At 44.4% G+C, this 17537-nt stretch overlaps 1 protein-coding gene across 6 annotated transcripts in view; it reads left to right on the forward strand.

Moving 5' to 3' along the window:
- ITPR2 (inositol 1,4,5-trisphosphate receptor type 2) overlaps positions 1–17537 on the forward strand; it is a 499601-nt gene that overhangs the window by 411177 nt on the left and 70887 nt on the right. For all 6 annotated transcript variants that reach the window (XM_040345602.1, XM_040345605.1, XM_040345603.1 and 3 more), the window contains 3 exons: positions 6717–6892; positions 12806–12970; positions 14491–14686. In XM_040345602.1, the coding sequence (XP_040201536.1) occupies positions 6717–6892; positions 12806–12970; positions 14491–14686 (537 nt within the window). The remainder of the gene's footprint in view (positions 1–6716; positions 6893–12805; positions 12971–14490; positions 14687–17537) is intronic.

Raw genomic sequence — 17537 nt, forward strand, 5'->3', positions numbered from 1 at the left:
CTGTTCACTGGTTCTGACAATAGCAAATGATACATTGTGTGAACTTTGTTTAATGTAGGACTTTATTTGGTGTCATAATCCTCCCACACCGCTGACTTTCACATCACGTCTACGTGCTGCTGAAGGACTCGGCTTCCTTCACCATCTAAGACATAGACGTCAGCGGACGGTCAGATATGAAGGCATGCTTCATCCGAAATGATTTCAGGTCCAGCTTCAGGCATAAATATTAATGATTGGTTTAAATGCGCTTGGAAAAGGAGAGGTAGCTTGTGGTCAACTTTTTCATATCTCTGTTTGCAGTTTCCTTTCTCTCAAATTGTAGTGTCTACAGGTAGCCAACACCGTTTTTATTTAAAATGTACATTAAACCAAAACTTTTTTTCCGTCTTGAATATCGTCAGGATGGATTGGAAGCCCTTTCAGGTTTATACAGGCATAACCCACTTTTAAGTACACAATGGGACCAGAGCATGAATGTAAAACATATATGTACTTAAAGTGAAGCAATACCTTTTTTCACTTTGAGGGTGTAGTGGGGTGTCAGGGGCTGTACTGGGGGTGCCAGTGGCTGTAGTGGGGGGTGTCAAGGGCACACTGGAACATGGCGTGCGACGCTCTCGGAGCTTCAGCTCCTTCTACTGCGGCTGCAAAATGTCTGTACAGTACTTGTGAAGCACTTTACATACACTCGTGGGTATGTCCTTACTCGCGAGTGTACATAAAGTGAGTTTACTTAAAGCGGGGGGATGCCTGTATTGCTGTTCCTGCTCTTGTCAAGGAGATTGACCTATTTGTTCTGCTGATTATTGTCACCAAAACAGAATGTGAAAGAAAAACCCCAACTTTAGGCCTCTTTCACACAGACGTACTTAAACGTACAAACAAATGGCAACCACCCCAACCTATAACTGGCCTTTGCAGCAAAAAGCACATAGAAGGGCGAAGCATGTCAAGAAACAACAAACAAAAATTCCCAGCTCTCTTACCAGTCAGCTTGCAGCAAACAGAATTGACCCTGTCTAACAGTTCACGTTAGAGTCAAGGGGTTTCGTTTGCACACATTTGCAAATACATGCAGCGGCCACTTCACAACACTCCATATTAAATAATGGATAAATTAAGGGCAGGAATACCTGGAGGTAGCCCACCCCTCCATAACCACTTCCCGTCTGCCATATAGAAAAATGACGGTCGGAAAATGGTTGTATTATCCTGACTGGGTGTCAAATTACATCCAGCAGGATAAGCTGCTAGCATGCTCCTGCGGGGGCGCGCGGTGATTGGCGGTGTGGTTTGTCAGCCTGACACACCGCATCTCCGATCTAGGTAAAGAGCCTGTGACATAGGCTCTTTACCATGTGATGAGCTGTGTCCAATCACAGCTCATCACATGGTAACCAGGAAGTGCCATTTATCAGCTTTTCCTCTATTCGCGCTGACAGGTGTGAGTAGAGGAGAGCCGATCAGCTGCTCTCCTGACAGGGGGGGTCTGCACTTATAATCAGCGCATTGATTATTAGTGCAGACCCATCGAGGATGCCCACCGGAGACCACCAGGGATGCCAACTGCAGACCACCAGGTATGCCCACTAGAGCCCACCAGGGATTTCAATCAGTGCCAATCAGTTCCTATTAGGGATGGCACTCTGGGCTTATCAGTGATGCCTGCCAGTGCCTCCTGGTCAGTGACACCTATCAGTGCCACCTATGATTGCCCATCAGTGCCACTTATGAGTTGCCATCAGTGCCACCTATCAGTGTCCATCAGTGCTGCATATCAGTGCCACCTATCAGTGCTGATAGGTGCCCATTAGTGCTGCATATAAGTGCCTCATCATCAGTGCCTCCTCATCAGTGCAGCCTCATCAGTGAAGGAGAAAACTTAACGTATTGACAATGTTTTGTAACAGAAACAAAGAAAACTTTTTTTTTTTTTTTTTTTTTTTTTTATTTGTAGCGCAAAAAAAAAAAACAGTGGTGATCAAATACCACCAAAAGAAAGCTGTATTTGTGGGAAAAAATGCTAAGGAGGAGTTGGTGGAGCCACATAGTGAGGTGGATTTACTAAAGGCAAAAAGACTGGGACTTTTGCAAGTGCAGTTGCTCCAGAGCTTAGTAAATGAGAGGAAGCTCTGCTGACTTCCATCATCCAATCACGTGCAAAAGCAATAATGCTGTTTTATTTTTTTTCCCTTGCATGTGATTGGATATTATTTGCAATGTGAAGCTTCATCTCATTTACTAAGCACTTGCAGATTGCACAGTCTATTTGCCTTTAGTAAATCCCCATTGATCTTATTTTTTTTCCCACATGTGTCTGATTTTTAACCACTTCTCACCCGGCCACTGCACATATACGGCCGGGTGGGCACTTCCTCTTTCTGAGTGGACGTTCAGGAACATCCCTCAGAAGGAGGGGGATCGTGTGCGTGCGTGCCCACGCAGTGGCGCGATCCCGATGCGCTTGTGTCACCCGGACACGATGCATATCTGATCGGCAGGGGGGCTCTGTGATTGGCCCTCACATGATGGCTGTGTCCAATCACAGCCGTCATGTGATGTAAATAGAGAGCCGGTTGCTAGGCTCTCCTCTCCTCACAGGGAAGTTGTCAGGAGAGGAGAGCGGATCTCTGCAGCCGGCCAGTGATCAGTGAGTATGAGCTGTTTTTTACAGCTTTTTGCACACTGATCACCGACCCAGTGTCCCCACACAATGTGAACACACAAAGTCCCCAAAATAGTGTCCCCAAAAAACATGTCCCCACAAAGTAAAAACACCTGTCCCCCACATATGTCACACAAACTAATTATTATACACTTAACAGACATGAAGCAGAATACAGAGTCGTGAATAAATACCACAAAAGAAAGCTCTATTTGTGCGAACAAAATGATACAAATTTAATTAGGGTACAGCGTAGCATGATCGCGCAATTGTCCTTGAAAGTGCGAGAGTGATGAAAGCTGAAAATTGGTCTGGGAAGGAAGGGGGCAAAAGTGCCCAGTATTGAAGTGGTTAAAGACATGTTGACCCATTTATAGTAAGAGATACAGTAATGCCGCGTACACACGACTGTTTTTCGGGTTGTAAAAAATGACGTTTTTTTATGTCATTAAAAATGATCGTGTGTGGGCTCCAGAGCATTTTTCACGATGTAAAAAATGGGCATTAAAAATTTCGAAACATGCTCTAATTTTTCACGTAGTTTTTAACATTGTTATTTTTTACATCGGAAAAAATTGTCGCGTGTGGGCTTTAACGACGTGAAAAAAACGCGCATGCTCAGAAGCAAGTTATGAGATGGGAGCGCTCGTTCTGGTAAAACTAGCGTTCGTAATGGAGTAAGCACATTCATCACACTGAGGCCTCGTACACACAAGCGTTTTCCTCGACAGAATCCATCAAGAAACTTGGTGGCAGAGCTTTTTTGCCAAGGAAAACGGTCATGTGTATGTTTTCCGTTGAGATACAAGTTCTCTTTTTCCTCGTCGGGAGTCTCAATTTCCTCGTCGTGTTTCTCGTCAGGCTGGTTCACGACGAGAAACACGTTAGTGTATATGCTTAGAGACCCGCGCATGCTCAGAATAAAGTATGAGACGGGAGCGTGCCTTCGGTAAAAGTAGCGTTTGTAATGGAGATAGCACATTTGTCACGCTGTAACAGACTGAAAAGCGCGAATCGTCTCCGACCAAACTTTTACTTAACACGCAGTAACATGAGATTAGCAAAAGCAGCCCCAAGGGTGGCGCCAGTGGAATCTAACTTCCCCTTTATAGTGCCGCCATACAAGTTTACCTGTCACTGTGTTTGAGAACGACAAGATTTTGTCTTGACAGTGTGTACGCAAAGAAAGCTTGTCAAGATTCTCGACAAGCCTAACAAGGAACTCGTCGAGGAAAACGATGTTTCATTTACGACGAGTTCCTCGGTCGTGTGTACGAGGCCTAACAGACAGAAAAGCGCAAATCGTCTTTTACTAACACGAAATCAGCTAAAGCAGCCCAAAGGTTGGCGACATCTGCATGGAACTTCCCCTTTATAGTGCCGTCGTACGTGTTGTACGTCACCGTGCTTTGCTAGAGCATTTTTTTTTCACGATTGTGTGTAGGCAAGGCCGTTTTAATGATCGGGTTGAAAAAAACGTCATTTTTTTCTAGACCCTTAAAAACGTAATTTTTTAGAACCCGAAAAACGGTCGTGTGTACGCAGCATTAGAGAACAAAATAGTTATGTTCTGATTTTCTGGTCAGCTAAAATTCCGACAGTCCTTAGCAGAGTTCTCCTTTAATAAAAGTTTTATTCTTTCAAGCAAGTTTCTTACTTTAATGAAGAAGTTGAATGTAAAACGTCGCTTTATAGGAAAACACAGTTTTAGGCCTGGAAATTGATCAGTCGCTTCCTATTAAGACTTCTGCAGGAAACGAGAGTGACAGGTCACAGGCGAAGATAGGACGTGTCATGTTGGCAGCACATTTTATCGCGTTTAAACTGGGTTTCATTAAAAGTCTCAGTGGCATTGTGGATCCGTTGAGGGAAATGATTGTCACTTTAAATCCTAAATATAGTCACGGCTCCGACTTCTCCTTATAGAACCAAAGAAGCCGATAAAGGCGCAGTGACAAGTGACGCTGCGTACAGAGGTCCTGGGTCCCGTTTGCGTCTGAATTCCCATTGTTTTATCTCCCTGGTAATGATGTGATTAAAACTTGTCTGTCCCCGCTCGGGATTTCGCTGTTTTATATCGTTAAGAATATAAATATATCTCGGATACACTTGTAACAACGTGTCTGCAGATTGTCACAAAGCCAAAGTCTTAAAGGGGACCGGTAATGTTCACCTAAAGCATGTCTAAACCCAAGAACAAAAATCGAATAGATTGCAGCTTACCAGTCCTGAGATGTGGTGGCTTTCAGGCTAAGAACATTTTTTGGCAAATGCAGAAAAATAACTGTTGGTGCATCCAAAAATTAGGTGTCCCCCATCTTTTTTTAAACAATATGGGGCAGATCCTCGTACAGCGGCGCATTTACTTTTTTTTTCAAATCCTGAAAGAATCCGCGCCGTAAGTTACGGCGGCGTAGTGTATCTTTGCCGGCATAATGGCGCCTAATTCAAATCTCTGTGATGGGGGAGTGTTTTATGTTAATACGTCGTGACCCGACGTAAACAACGTTTATTTTTAACTACGCATGCGCCGTCCGTGGGGGTATCCCAGTGCGCATGCTCGAAATTAACCCGGAAAAAGCCAATGCTTCCGACGGTGACGTCATTCTATGCAAATCCCTATTCGCGAACGACTTACGCAAACGACGTAAAAATGTCAAATTTCGACGCGGGAACGACGGCCATACTTAACATTGAGTAAGCCTCAGAACAGCAGCTTTAACTATACGCCGGAAAAAGCCGAACGAATACGACGTAAAAAAAATGTGTCGGACGTACATTCGTGGATCGCCGTAAATAGCTAATTTGCATACTCAACGAGGATTTCGATGGTAACACAACCTAGCGGCCGCCGAAATATTGCACCTTAAGGTCAGACGGAGTACTAAGACGTACGCCTGTCGGATCCCTCCGAGATGCCGTCATATCTTGTTTTGTAGATACAAAACAAAGATACGACGCAGGAATTTTAAAATTCGCCGGCGTAATCCTTTTGTGGATTTGCCCCTATGTTTATTAAAGTTATTCAATTTAAAGTGGTTCAAAAAAAAAATGTATTATATTACAGCTTACCAATCATTAGATGTGGTTGTTGTATTAGTTTTTTTTTTTTTTTTAGGCCCTCTGTTTTCTCCTGGTGATTTGGTCAGTAACACACCACCTGTATTATACAGACACCACTCTGGATGAAGGAGCACAGGGGGCAGATTTGGACAGAACCATTGTCATTCTCGGGAAACTGGAGTGTTAGAAATACTAGCAAATTTAAATACCCTAACAAACTGAAGCTGAACGCCAGCTAATATTTTATAATCAGTTACAGCAAAAAGTTGATCAGAGCATGATCCCCTCTCTTCGGAGACTGTGCTGCAGGGCAGTATTACAACATGATAACAACCCCAAACACACCTCCAAGACGACCACTGCCTTGCTAAAGAAGCTGAGGGTAAAGATGATGGACTGGCCAAGCATGTCTCCAGACCTAAACCCGATTGAGTATCTGTGGGGGGGTCCTCAAATGGAAGGTGGAGGAGCGCAAGGTCTCCAGCATCCACCAGCTCCATGATGTCATCATGGAGGAGTGGAAGAGGACACCAGTGGCAACCTGTGAAGCTCTGGTGAACTACATATCCAAGAGGGTTAAGGCAGTGCTGGAAAAATAATGGTGGCCACACAAAATATTGACACTTTTGGCCCAATTTGGACATTTTCACTTAGGGGTGTACTCACTTTTGTTGCCAGCAGTTTAGACATTAATGGCTGTGTGAGAGTTATTTTGAGGGAAAAGCCAATTTACATTGTTATACAAGCTGTACACTCACTACTTTACATTGTACCAAAGTGTAATTTCTTCAGTGTCACATGTAAAGATATAATAAAATATTTACAAAAATGTGAGGGGTGTACTCACTTTTGTGAGATACTGTATATATAGTCACACCAGTCTTTATATGCCTACAGTTATGGTTTACACAACTACCTAAAAAAGAGGATGTTTGTAGTGAAGTTTCTGTGATAATTGAATATTTCTCTCTCTCATTCCATGCAGGTACTCTTCCCCCGTTGATCTCCGTCTTGCTTTGGATAGCAGTTGGCACCTGCACGGCCATGTTGTTCTTCTTTCTCAAACCGATCGGGATTCGCCCGTTCCTGGTGTCGGTGATGCTGCGCTCCATCTATACCTTGGGGCTAGGCCCAACTCTCATATTACTGGGGGCTGCCAATGTAAGTACGCCTTTGATCCAGCAGCGTAGGTACATATAGAAACTGTTATGCACTGTTTTCAGGTCCTGGTCGTCTCCCGACAGTCATTCACAACAATAAGAACAGACGGCAGCCAGCCGAACAGCCAGGGGCCTGTATATTCACACACTTTCATCTGCTGCAGGGGATTACTTCCAGATCCCTCTAATGCAGAATATCTAAAGTTTTCAATACCTGCAGGACTTTATAACTACTTCATGGGTTTGCTGCTGCTTCGCAAATCATCAAAAAATTCTTCCAAAACTGATAACGGGATAAGTACTATGGGCCAGATCCACAAATATCCTGCGTAACTTAAATCTTCCGGTTTAAGTTACACCGCCGCAAAATTTCTACCTAAGTGCCCGATCCACAAAGCACTTACCTTGAAATTTGCGGCGTTGTAACTTAAATGTGTCCGGCGCAAGGCGTGCCGAATCTAATGGGGCGAGTCCCATTTAAATTAGGCGCGCTCCCGCGCCGGACGTACTGCGCATGCTCTGTCGGGTAACTTACCCGACGTGCATTGCGCTAACAGACGTCGCACCGACGTCATTTGCTTAGACGTTAACGTAAATGGCGTCCAGCGCCATTCACGGACGTCTTACGCAAACGACGTAGAGTTTAAAATTTCGACGCGGGAACGACGGCCATACTTAATAGGGCTTAGTCAAATAGGACTTAGACCTATTTTTACACGGCGTAACTCGACGTAAACGACGTAGATTTAGCGCGACGGGCCCGTCGGAACGTTCGTGGATCGCCGTAAGTGTTCATTTGCATATTCTAGGCCGGCCGCAATGGCCTCGCCACCTAGCGGCCGGCCTAGAATTGCATCCTTAGATCCGACAGTGTAATTCAATTACACATGTCGGATCTTCTGCCTATCTATGGTAAACTGATTCTGTGGATCAGTTCCATAGATAGAAACAGGGATACGACGGCGTATCAGTAGATACGCCGGCGTATCCCTTTTGTGGATAACCCCCTATATGCTTTATGCAGTTTCTTCTCAGTGTGTTTCCAAGTAGTATTTACAGTTCCCATTCTAACAATTGCTTGACATGTATCCGCCATCTCTGCTGCTCACCGTGATACAGTGCATGGGAGAAGAAGGGGAAAGGGAGAGCCTGTCAGTGGCTGCCGCAATCTGTTGATTAAAGTATATCTGAACCTAAGAACAAAAATATCATTCATGTGCTGCAAATGCCTTTGCAAGGCCAGTTAATACCATATAATATGTGCAGTGCTATTTACACTGTGCTGTACAGAGCTGTAAGAGGGGCCCAGCTGCTCCACCCAGAAAACTACAGGAGAGGGCAGAGACCAGACCAGCCACCCTGCACAAGGAAAGGGAGCGGCAGTGACCGGTCTTTAGTACACCCATTGTGTACTTAAAAGTGGGGTATGCCAAAGCTTCAAACTGAATTACTCTGCAGATCTATAAGAAATAAGCAAAGCACATTATGATTCAAGTAAAAATACACATGCATTTAGACAATATTTTCTTATTCTGGAGTGCAGCTTTAAATGTTGTAGCTGCCATAGGCGTGCGCAGGGCTGTCTTAATGAGAGGGCACACCTGGGCACTGCCCAGGGGCCCTAGCTGCATGGGGGGCCCCTGTTTCCCCCCAAAGCAGCTGGTCCTTGAGCCCACGCTGCCCCGATATTGGGGGCCCCATGATGGCACTAAGAGTGATAGATACACAGGGGGAGGCCGTCTGCCTCCTACCTACTTGATGTACCTGCACTGTCATAATTGTAGGGGCCCCAGAGCATTACTTTGCCCAGGGGCCCATGATGCAATAAAGACGGCCCTGGTGCTGGGTGTGCCTGGGCACAACCTAATTACCGTGTGCACCAGTGGTGGATGATAACGCTGTACAGCCCTCCCGTACTGGGTCCTTGTCCTATTAGTTCAAAAGGGGGGCCATCGGGCACCTGCCGAGCAGGAGAACCGGCTGTTCTACCTTATTGCGGATACTGATCCAGTTCTTGTATCTCCTCCTCCATCCTGTCCTCAGTCCCTTTCTCAGTCTTGAATGTAAGGTCTTTTTAGAACCCTGGTATTTCACCAAAGTCCCCCAAAAGAGCAGTTTAAAAAAAAAAAGAAAAAAAAATAACATTTCCAAAAAATAAATAAAATCATTTCTGCCATGGCTGCGAAGCGTAGCAATGTGTACACCCCTGGCCACTGCCTCTGTTGCTCTGTGTTTGAGCTTGGGTGCACACCCTAATGCAAAAGGCTGCGCACACCTATGGCATTTTTTTTCCAGGTTTTTCTTAATTTGCTGTATGATCCTGCCAGTAACATGCTTCCTGTCCTAGGGTGGTAACACTCGCTCACTGTACTGTATCCATGGAAGAGCCGTAGTGTTGTCACCCTAGGACAGAACTACAGAACACCTTCCCTGCCCTTCATATTTATAACTTATGGGGGGGTGGGGGGGGGGTAAGTGCAGCACAGGTAGAGAGCCTGTTATGGGCTCAAAAGATTTCTTGCAGGATCAACAAATATTTGTCTGCATTTATTGAACAGATCGAATAAAATACTTTTAAGGGTTTTTTTTATCAGACCAAGAGGTTGCTAATAAGAAAAGTTCATTGTTAGTCTTTACATTATTATTTTTTTTAACAGTAAAGTTAGGCTTTACATTTACATTAAAGTTTTTCAGGACCATGCCCCGTACAGCAGTATAGTTTTCTGATCATGCAGTCATTTACAGCTTATTGTCACTTATAAGTCACTACAACTTATTGCTGGTCTCACAATAGCGATCAGGCAGCAATCTGATTGCATGCTGATAAAGTAATCACTATGACAGCCAATCGTAGTGAAGACATTGGTTAGTTTACAAATCAAACCCTGGGACTTATACAGAGAAAGGCACTTTGACAGGTACAGCCAGCAGGTGTCAATGTCTAAAATACAGACATTAATGCAATATACAAAACCTATAAGCTGTTAATTGTAAATTGTATTTTGTAAAAACATTTTTGCACATTGAAAAAATAAATAAAAAGTTATGGCTTCAGATACACTTTAAAGCAAACTTGCACAGTCCTGGGCAGTTGAAACTGAGCATAGGTAAAGATGCAGAGAATATTGTTATTTATTACAACATGCCAAAATGATTACCAGACCTTGAGATATAGGCAGCTAAATTAATATGCAAATATTGACTTTTCCTGCAAAACTCCTGCAAAAAAAAAGCTTGGGCCAGTTGTTTCTTTCAGGCCTCTATGTCAGTCCATGAAAGTAGAGGGTGGCCTCATTGATCAATAGCAAAGCTCAGGGATAGAAGGGTGCGGGGTCAAGGTCAGTCTTTTATGGGAAAACTTCATTTAACTTCAGCTGCCTTCCTGTTTTGAGATATAGTTTTCAGTAATGGTGACCTGTGATGGCATTTTTTTCCTATAGCATAACACAGTAAAGTCTTGGCCAGTAAAAATTTGGCCCTGGACTTCATCCAGACTGGCCCACTTTGACAGGTCTCTCCCATGGTGGCCGGACACATCCTGCACCCCCCCCCCCTGGCCACCCATGCCCCCTCTACCCCTTCACTAGCCACTAGCCGTTCTACTTTATTAGAGTAGAACGGCTGGTACTGGTTTTCTTATAGGCAGTACCAGTGGGGAAGCTAGACATTATTTCACCAAATAGGAATCAGTTCGGTGCTCCCCCTTATGGGACAAGATTAGGCAGAAGTGAGAAACTCCCAGGCCATAGCTGTTGAGTCAGCTGTCTGTCCCCTCCCCCATGCTCCTCTGTCATCTCCCCTCCTCCTCCCCCTGCTTCTCTGTTCCCCCCAGGTGAGTGCTGTGGGGAGGGAGAGGAGGTGAGTGCTGCGTTAAAGGAGAGACAGAGGAGCGGAGGGGGGCAGCGGTCCGCTGTCACTGAAGCCGGCCCACTGAGCCATTGGCCCACCGGGAAACTCCCTGTAGTCCCAATGGCCAGTCCATCCCTGGTTATTTCTCATTTCAGGGCAGTGGGCAGAGCCATGCAAATCATTGCTCTGTGCCCCATCAGCCAGAACCACTGGTGTATAATGCAAATACAGTATAGACCAATATTGTAGAGCCATTTATTCCAAACTGCATACAACAGTTTCAGGCTTTTTGTCCATCACCAGTGCAGTGCATGGAAACCATGGTTTCTTTGGAGAAGGCTTGGGACCAAACGAGCCAATCCCGCTTATTTTTGGGATATGTGATGAAAGGAGGTATCGGAATACCCGAAGAAGGTTTTGTTGATTTTGCTTTTTGGGATTTTTGATTACTTTAGTCCCTTCTCACCATAACCTGTATGGTTATACTGTCCCTTTTTCTTTGCAACAGGCTCAGCTTGAATTTCCCTGCTTCTCTTGCCCCCCCTTTGTATCATTTGCTTCATCTGTCTCTCTCTCTCCTTTCCTCCATCCTCTGTTTTTTAGTATGACCTATGGTCTCTTTTAATTTCAAAGTGCTTTCTTTTTGTTTGGATATTTGCATTAAAACAGAACTGTACTCACCTTCAATCCAGCGATGCGCCGTCCCTGAACTCCTACCGGATGCTAACATCTTGGGGCAGACAGCTTCCAGGCCTCGATCGCAGGCCGCTATCATTGGCTGGGCCAAGATGAAATTATTCCCGCACATGTGCAGGAGTTCTGTCAGCTTCAGCATTGCTGAATTTGTGCACTGAACTGCGTGTGTGTAGCTCACTGTACAAGGCGGACGGCAGATATGTGGATTTAATGCAGAAGAGACCAAGCTTAAAATATGTATAACATTTGTTGAAATCTCCAGGGATACTGAGGATTCTTTTTTTCAAAAGAGCACATAACTGCCGAATCCCCTTCAGGCATGCAGCGGCTCACAGCAGGATTCCGGTGCGTACTCGTTCACTGCTTTCAGGTCTGATTTTGGGATGAATTCGGGCCTGACATGGACCAAAAGATGCACAGGGCACCGGAGCCGCTAAGGAGCTATGTGAACTGGCTACATAGAGAGCCGGTCACAATCTCCTGCTGTATAAAATGAATGCGGAGAAACCCACAGTCAATTCGCAAGTGTCAGCTCAGCCTCGCAGTCAGAATTCAAAGGTCTGATTTCCTGCTCAGTGCTTACTTCCCTGTTCTTCTCATTCCCAACTGTCAAATGAAGAAAGCACTTGTTACTACTCATACCTGGACGAAACTTTTTTAGGATTTTCTTAATAAGAGAATTTTTCCCATGTTCAAAATTATTTTGGACCCAACAAAAAAAAAACTGTCATACCAACTTTATCAAGTAAACCCAACTTTCTGTGCTGTAACTGTGTAATATATCTTTCTGTGTCTTAGCCATGATTTTATTTCTAGGCAGATTCAGCAAATTCCACGGCCGTTCTGCTCACGGAAAGCAAGCTGTGGTTTGATATTAACTCTCAACCTCATGCTGTCTCACTTTGCTCTGTTCCATGATTACTTATCGAGTAAATGTCACCTCACAAACACTTTCGATACACATTCAGTAAACAAAACATGCATTTTTCACTGCGTTGTCCAGAACTTTAAAGCCCGGCGTCACAGTGGTATCGGGGCTTTAGGGAGTGAATAAGACAGATTGGTGCCTTTTGTTGAGCGGTAGAGAATTTGTGCCCTACCTGGATATTAAACTGTCACACAGGATTTGTGATAGAATTATTACATTTTTATTTTAGCTAAATGGATTCTAACCGGCTGCTCTCTCAATCCGTCAAATCACCATTATTTGTGCCTCGGCAGCGTGACGGGCTAGCGATAAACTTGCTGGAAACAGCCATTATTTCTGTGCGGTGATCTGTTCCGAGGTGCATAAAGCCAATTGTTGTTTTTATCAAATGTTTTAGGTGGCTAATCCAGGCTGGTAATTGTCTCTCTTTCTTTGCGACAGTTGTGCAATAAAGTGGTCTTCCTGGTGAGTTTCGTGGGAAACCGTGGCACGTTCACCCGAGGTTACCGAGCTGTCATAATGGACATGGCGTTTTTGTATCACGTGGTCTATGTAATCGTGTGCATGCTGGGCCTTTTTGTGCACGAATTCTTCTACAGCTTCCTGGTATGTATGTTATGTGGGATATATGAATTCAGAACTACAGTTACATTCTAGATCAAGCGTAAAGATTTTATGTTTAAAGTTTTACTAAAAGTTATACTTTATATGGCCAAGTTTGTTTACCCCTGACCATAACACCTACAGTATGTGTTGAAATGTGTGTAGTACACCCCTCCATGTTCTTGAGTTCAGGTGCTTCTGGTCAAGGGTACTGTTGGCAGCATACAAATACATTTTAGACAACTTAGCAGCAGGTAATAGAAGTTCTGTTTCCGATTCAGCATGGTATGTGCCACAGGGCTGTCTTAATGAGAGGGCCCCAGCTGCATGGGAGGCCCCTGCACTTTCCCCAAAGCAGCTGGTCCTTATGCCCACACTGCCCTGAAATTGGGGGCCCCATGATGGCACTGAGAGTGATAGATGCAAAGGGGAGGCAGTCTGCCTCCTACCTACTTAAAGCGGGAGTTCACCCGAAAAACTATTTTTAACATTAGATTGATGCTCATTTTGTGAAGCAGAATCGGGTGTTTTTTTTAAATCGAAGCAGTACTTACTGTTTTAGAGATAGATCTTCTCCGCCGCCTCCGGGTATGGTCTTCGGGACTGGGCGTTCCTATTTGATTGACAGGCTTCCGACAGGCTTCCGACGGTCGCATACATCGCGTCACGAGTAGCCGAAAGAAGCCGAACGTCGGTGCGGCTCTATACGGCGCTTGCACACCGACGTTCGGCTACTTTCGGAAAATCGTCGGAAGCCTGTCAATCAAATAGGAATGCCCAGTCCCGCAGCCCATACCCGGAAACGGCGGAGAAGATCTATCTCTAAAACGGTAAGTACTGTTTCCTTTTAAGAAAAAACACCCGGTTCTGCTTCACAAAGTGAGCCTCAATCTAATGTTAAAAATTTAGTTTTTGGGTGAACCTCCACTTTAATGTCTGTTTAACTGTCACCATTGTAGGGGCCCAAGAGCATTACTTTGCCCAGGGGCCCATGATGCTATTAAGACGGATTTGGTATGTGCCCCTGTGTACAAAGTCATCTTGATCATGGTTTGATGGGCTTGGTGCTGAGGAACTTGAGTGCACATCAGCATTTTTGGGATGGCCGGAACGCCAATTGTGAGCCGGGTCTTACCCATCTCTAATCCAACATCAGTGCCTGTCCTCACAAATGCGTTCTGGCCAAATGGGCACAAATTCCCACAGACACATTCCAGAATTTTAAGGAAACCATTCCCACAATAGTAGAGGCTGTTATAGCCTCAAAGAGGGGGAAATTCATATTACTGCCCATAGTTTTGGAATAGGATGTTTCAGCAAGCTCTTATAGATGTGATGATCAGGTATCCACAACATTTTGGGCATATAGTGTCATTTAGTTAAAGATGGGGCCTGGTAGGCGGAGTCAGCCCCTGCTTCTTACCTGTGTTAGGAGACATGTCTATGTAGACATATAAGTTATTCCCCATGCAGGCTGTTTTATTTTTCCAGAAGTAATATAATAAATGTTGACTTTTCTACAGTTGTTTGATCTTGTCTACCGAGAAGAAACCTTGTTGAACGTCATCAAAAGTGTCACCAGAAACGGTCGTTCCATCATCCTGACCGCAGTATTGGCGCTCATTCTTGTCTACCTCTTCTCAATTATTGGGTTCCTCTTTCTTAAAGATGACTTTATCATGGATGTAGACCGACTGAAGGACAGGACACCAGATCTCGGTATGAAGACATGACTCTGTATCTCTTACTAATATAGATATGGTTAGGTGACACATTTAAAAATGTACTAAGTCTTTGACTTTATATGTAAAGTAATTTATGAAATCACAGTATAATTAAAAATACATTTCTTATCTATTACTTACTGAGACAGTAGAACCATACAGGTTAAGCCACAGACACACAGGCCGAACATCAGCTAGTTCAACTGAAACCAGTCAACATTCGGCATGCAGGAAAACCAGCATCTGATCGACATTCATTAAGTGCTGGCAGCCAATAGCTGACCTGTGTGTTCTGGAGAAGCCCCCCTGTCAGAACACAATTGCTCAGCGGGGAGATGTATGTACTAATATTGTATAGTTAGTAAAGCGGCTCATCTTTGTTCTCGTTCAGCCCACTTGATTGAACAAGAAAAAACCTGATAGTGTATATTATGGTAAGAAGGGATCAAATAAATGAAAAAGTGTTCCAATTGAATCTGTAAGTAGCACAGTTTTTAAAGCCTTTTGTAAAAAAAAAAAAAAAAAAGGTGTTTTAACCAATTAAGACCCGGACCTTTAGGCAGCTAAAGGACCCGGACAGTTTTTGTGATTCGGCACTGCGTCGCTTTAACTGACAATTGCGCGGTCGTGCGACATGGCTCCCAAACAAAATTAACATTCTTTTTTTCCCACAAATAGAGCTTTCTTTCTAGAGCTGGTATTTGATCACCTCTGCGGTTTTTATTTTTTGCGCTATAAACAAAAATAGAGCGACAATTTTGAATAAAATTCAATATTTTTCACTTTTTGCTATAATAAATATCCCCCAAAAATATATTAAAAAAATAATTTTTTTCCTCAGTTTAGGCCGATACGTATTCTTCTACCTATTTTGGGTAAAAAAAAAATCGCAATAAGCGTTTATTGATTGGTTTGCGCAAAAGTTATAGCGTCTACAAAATAGGGGCTAGTTTTATGGCATTTTTATTATTAATTAATTTTTTACTAGTAAGGGCAGCGATCAGTGATTTTTATATCGTGACTGCGACATTATGGCGGACACTTTTGACACTATTTTGGGACCATTGTAATTTTTACAGCAAACAGTGCTATAAAAATGCACTGATTACTGTGAAAATGACACTGGCAGTGAAGGGGTTAACCTGTAGGGGGCGCTAAAGGGGTTAAGTGTTCCCTAATGTGTGTTTCTTACTGTAGGGGGGCATGGCTGGGCGTGTGACGTCACTGATCGTCGTTCCCTATGACAGGGAACAGGTGATCAGTGACAGGCTCACTAGGAAGCACAGGGGGAGGTTTGTTTACACTTACCCGATCGCGGGACACCGGTAAGCTCACGACCCACAGCTGGGCTTCTTAAAGGGGACGTACCTGTACATCCATATGGCCAGCCTTACCATTCTGCCGACGTATTTAGTCGTGCGGCAGTCCTTAACTGGTTAAATACCTCATTCCATCACATATACAAAAAATAAGAGTAGTGGGCCAGATTCACAGAAGAGATACGACGGCATATCTCCTGATATGCCGTCGTATCCCTGTGATCCGCCCGTCCTAACTATGCAGCTGATTTATAGAATCAGTTACGCATAGATAGCCAAAAGATCAGACAGGTGTAATTGACTTACACTGTCGGATCTTAAGGATGCAATTCTAAGCCGGCCGCTAGGTGGCGAGGCCATTGCGGTCGGCGTAGAATATGCAAATGACTAGTTACGGCGATTCCCGAACTTTACGTCGTTTCCGTCGAGTTACGTCGTGTAAAATTAGGACTGAGCCCTAGGTGTTCTATGCCATGTTAAGTATGGCCGTCGTTCCTGCGTCGAAATTTAAAAAATCACGTCGTTTGCGTAAGTCGTCCGTGAATGGCGCTGGACGCCATTTACGTTAACGTCTAAACAAATGACGTCCGTGCGACGTCATTTAGCGCAATGCACGTCGGGTAATTTTCCCGACGGAGCATGCGCAGTACGTTCGGCGCGGGAACGCGCCTAATTTAAATGGTGCCCGTCCCATTTGAATTAGGCGGCCTTGCACCGATCAGATTTACGTTACACCGCCGCAAGTTTACAGGTAAGAGTTTTGAGAATCAGGCACTTACGCTGTAAACCTGCGGCGGTGTACCGTGAATGGGATACGTTACGCCGCCGTGGAGTAACGTAATTCTATGTGAATCTGGCCCAGTATTCTTTATTTCAGGACAGTGGGCAAATCCATGCAAATCATTTCTATATGGTTCATCAGCCATATGCACATCGAGAACTGCTGGTGTATTTGTGCAAATAAAGTCTAATATTATAGAGCAATTTATTCTTAACACATTCATCTGTTTCAGTCTTTTTGGCCATCGTCAGTGCAGTGTATGAAAACTAGGGTTTCTTTGGGATAGGACTTAGGATCCACTGGGGTTGATTTGCTAAGACAGGAGAGTGCAAAATCTGGTGCAGCTCTGTGTTGGAGATGTGGCACACTAAAATCTGTGGCAGTGAAAGTAGGTGCTCTTCAATACACAACAGTAAGCAGGTTTTCAGACAGGTACTCTTTTTATTTACAGCCAAAAGTTTGCTTAAGCTATCCAGTAGTGAGCGCTTAGTAGACAGGTGCTCATCATTATCCAGCAGTGAGGGGTTAGTTGGCAGTTACTCTTCATCATCTGGCATTGAACAGGTTAAACCTCAGGCTTGGGTCAGTCTGTTCTGCAGTACACGAGTCTTGTGAGAAGTTCTTTAATCCCAGAACTCCCCAGAGGACTCCCCCAGCCAGCACGGCCGCTCCAGTAGCAGCAGTCTAAGAGCTAATTTTACAAGATGCCGCGGGTAGCTTGGAGGGGGCAGACAGAGACCCCTGTG

Source organism: Rana temporaria, chromosome 3 (genome assembly GCF_905171775.1).
Source record: "Rana temporaria chromosome 3, aRanTem1.1, whole genome shotgun sequence".
NCBI classification, from domain to species: Eukaryota; Metazoa; Chordata; class Amphibia; order Anura; family Ranidae; genus Rana; species Rana temporaria.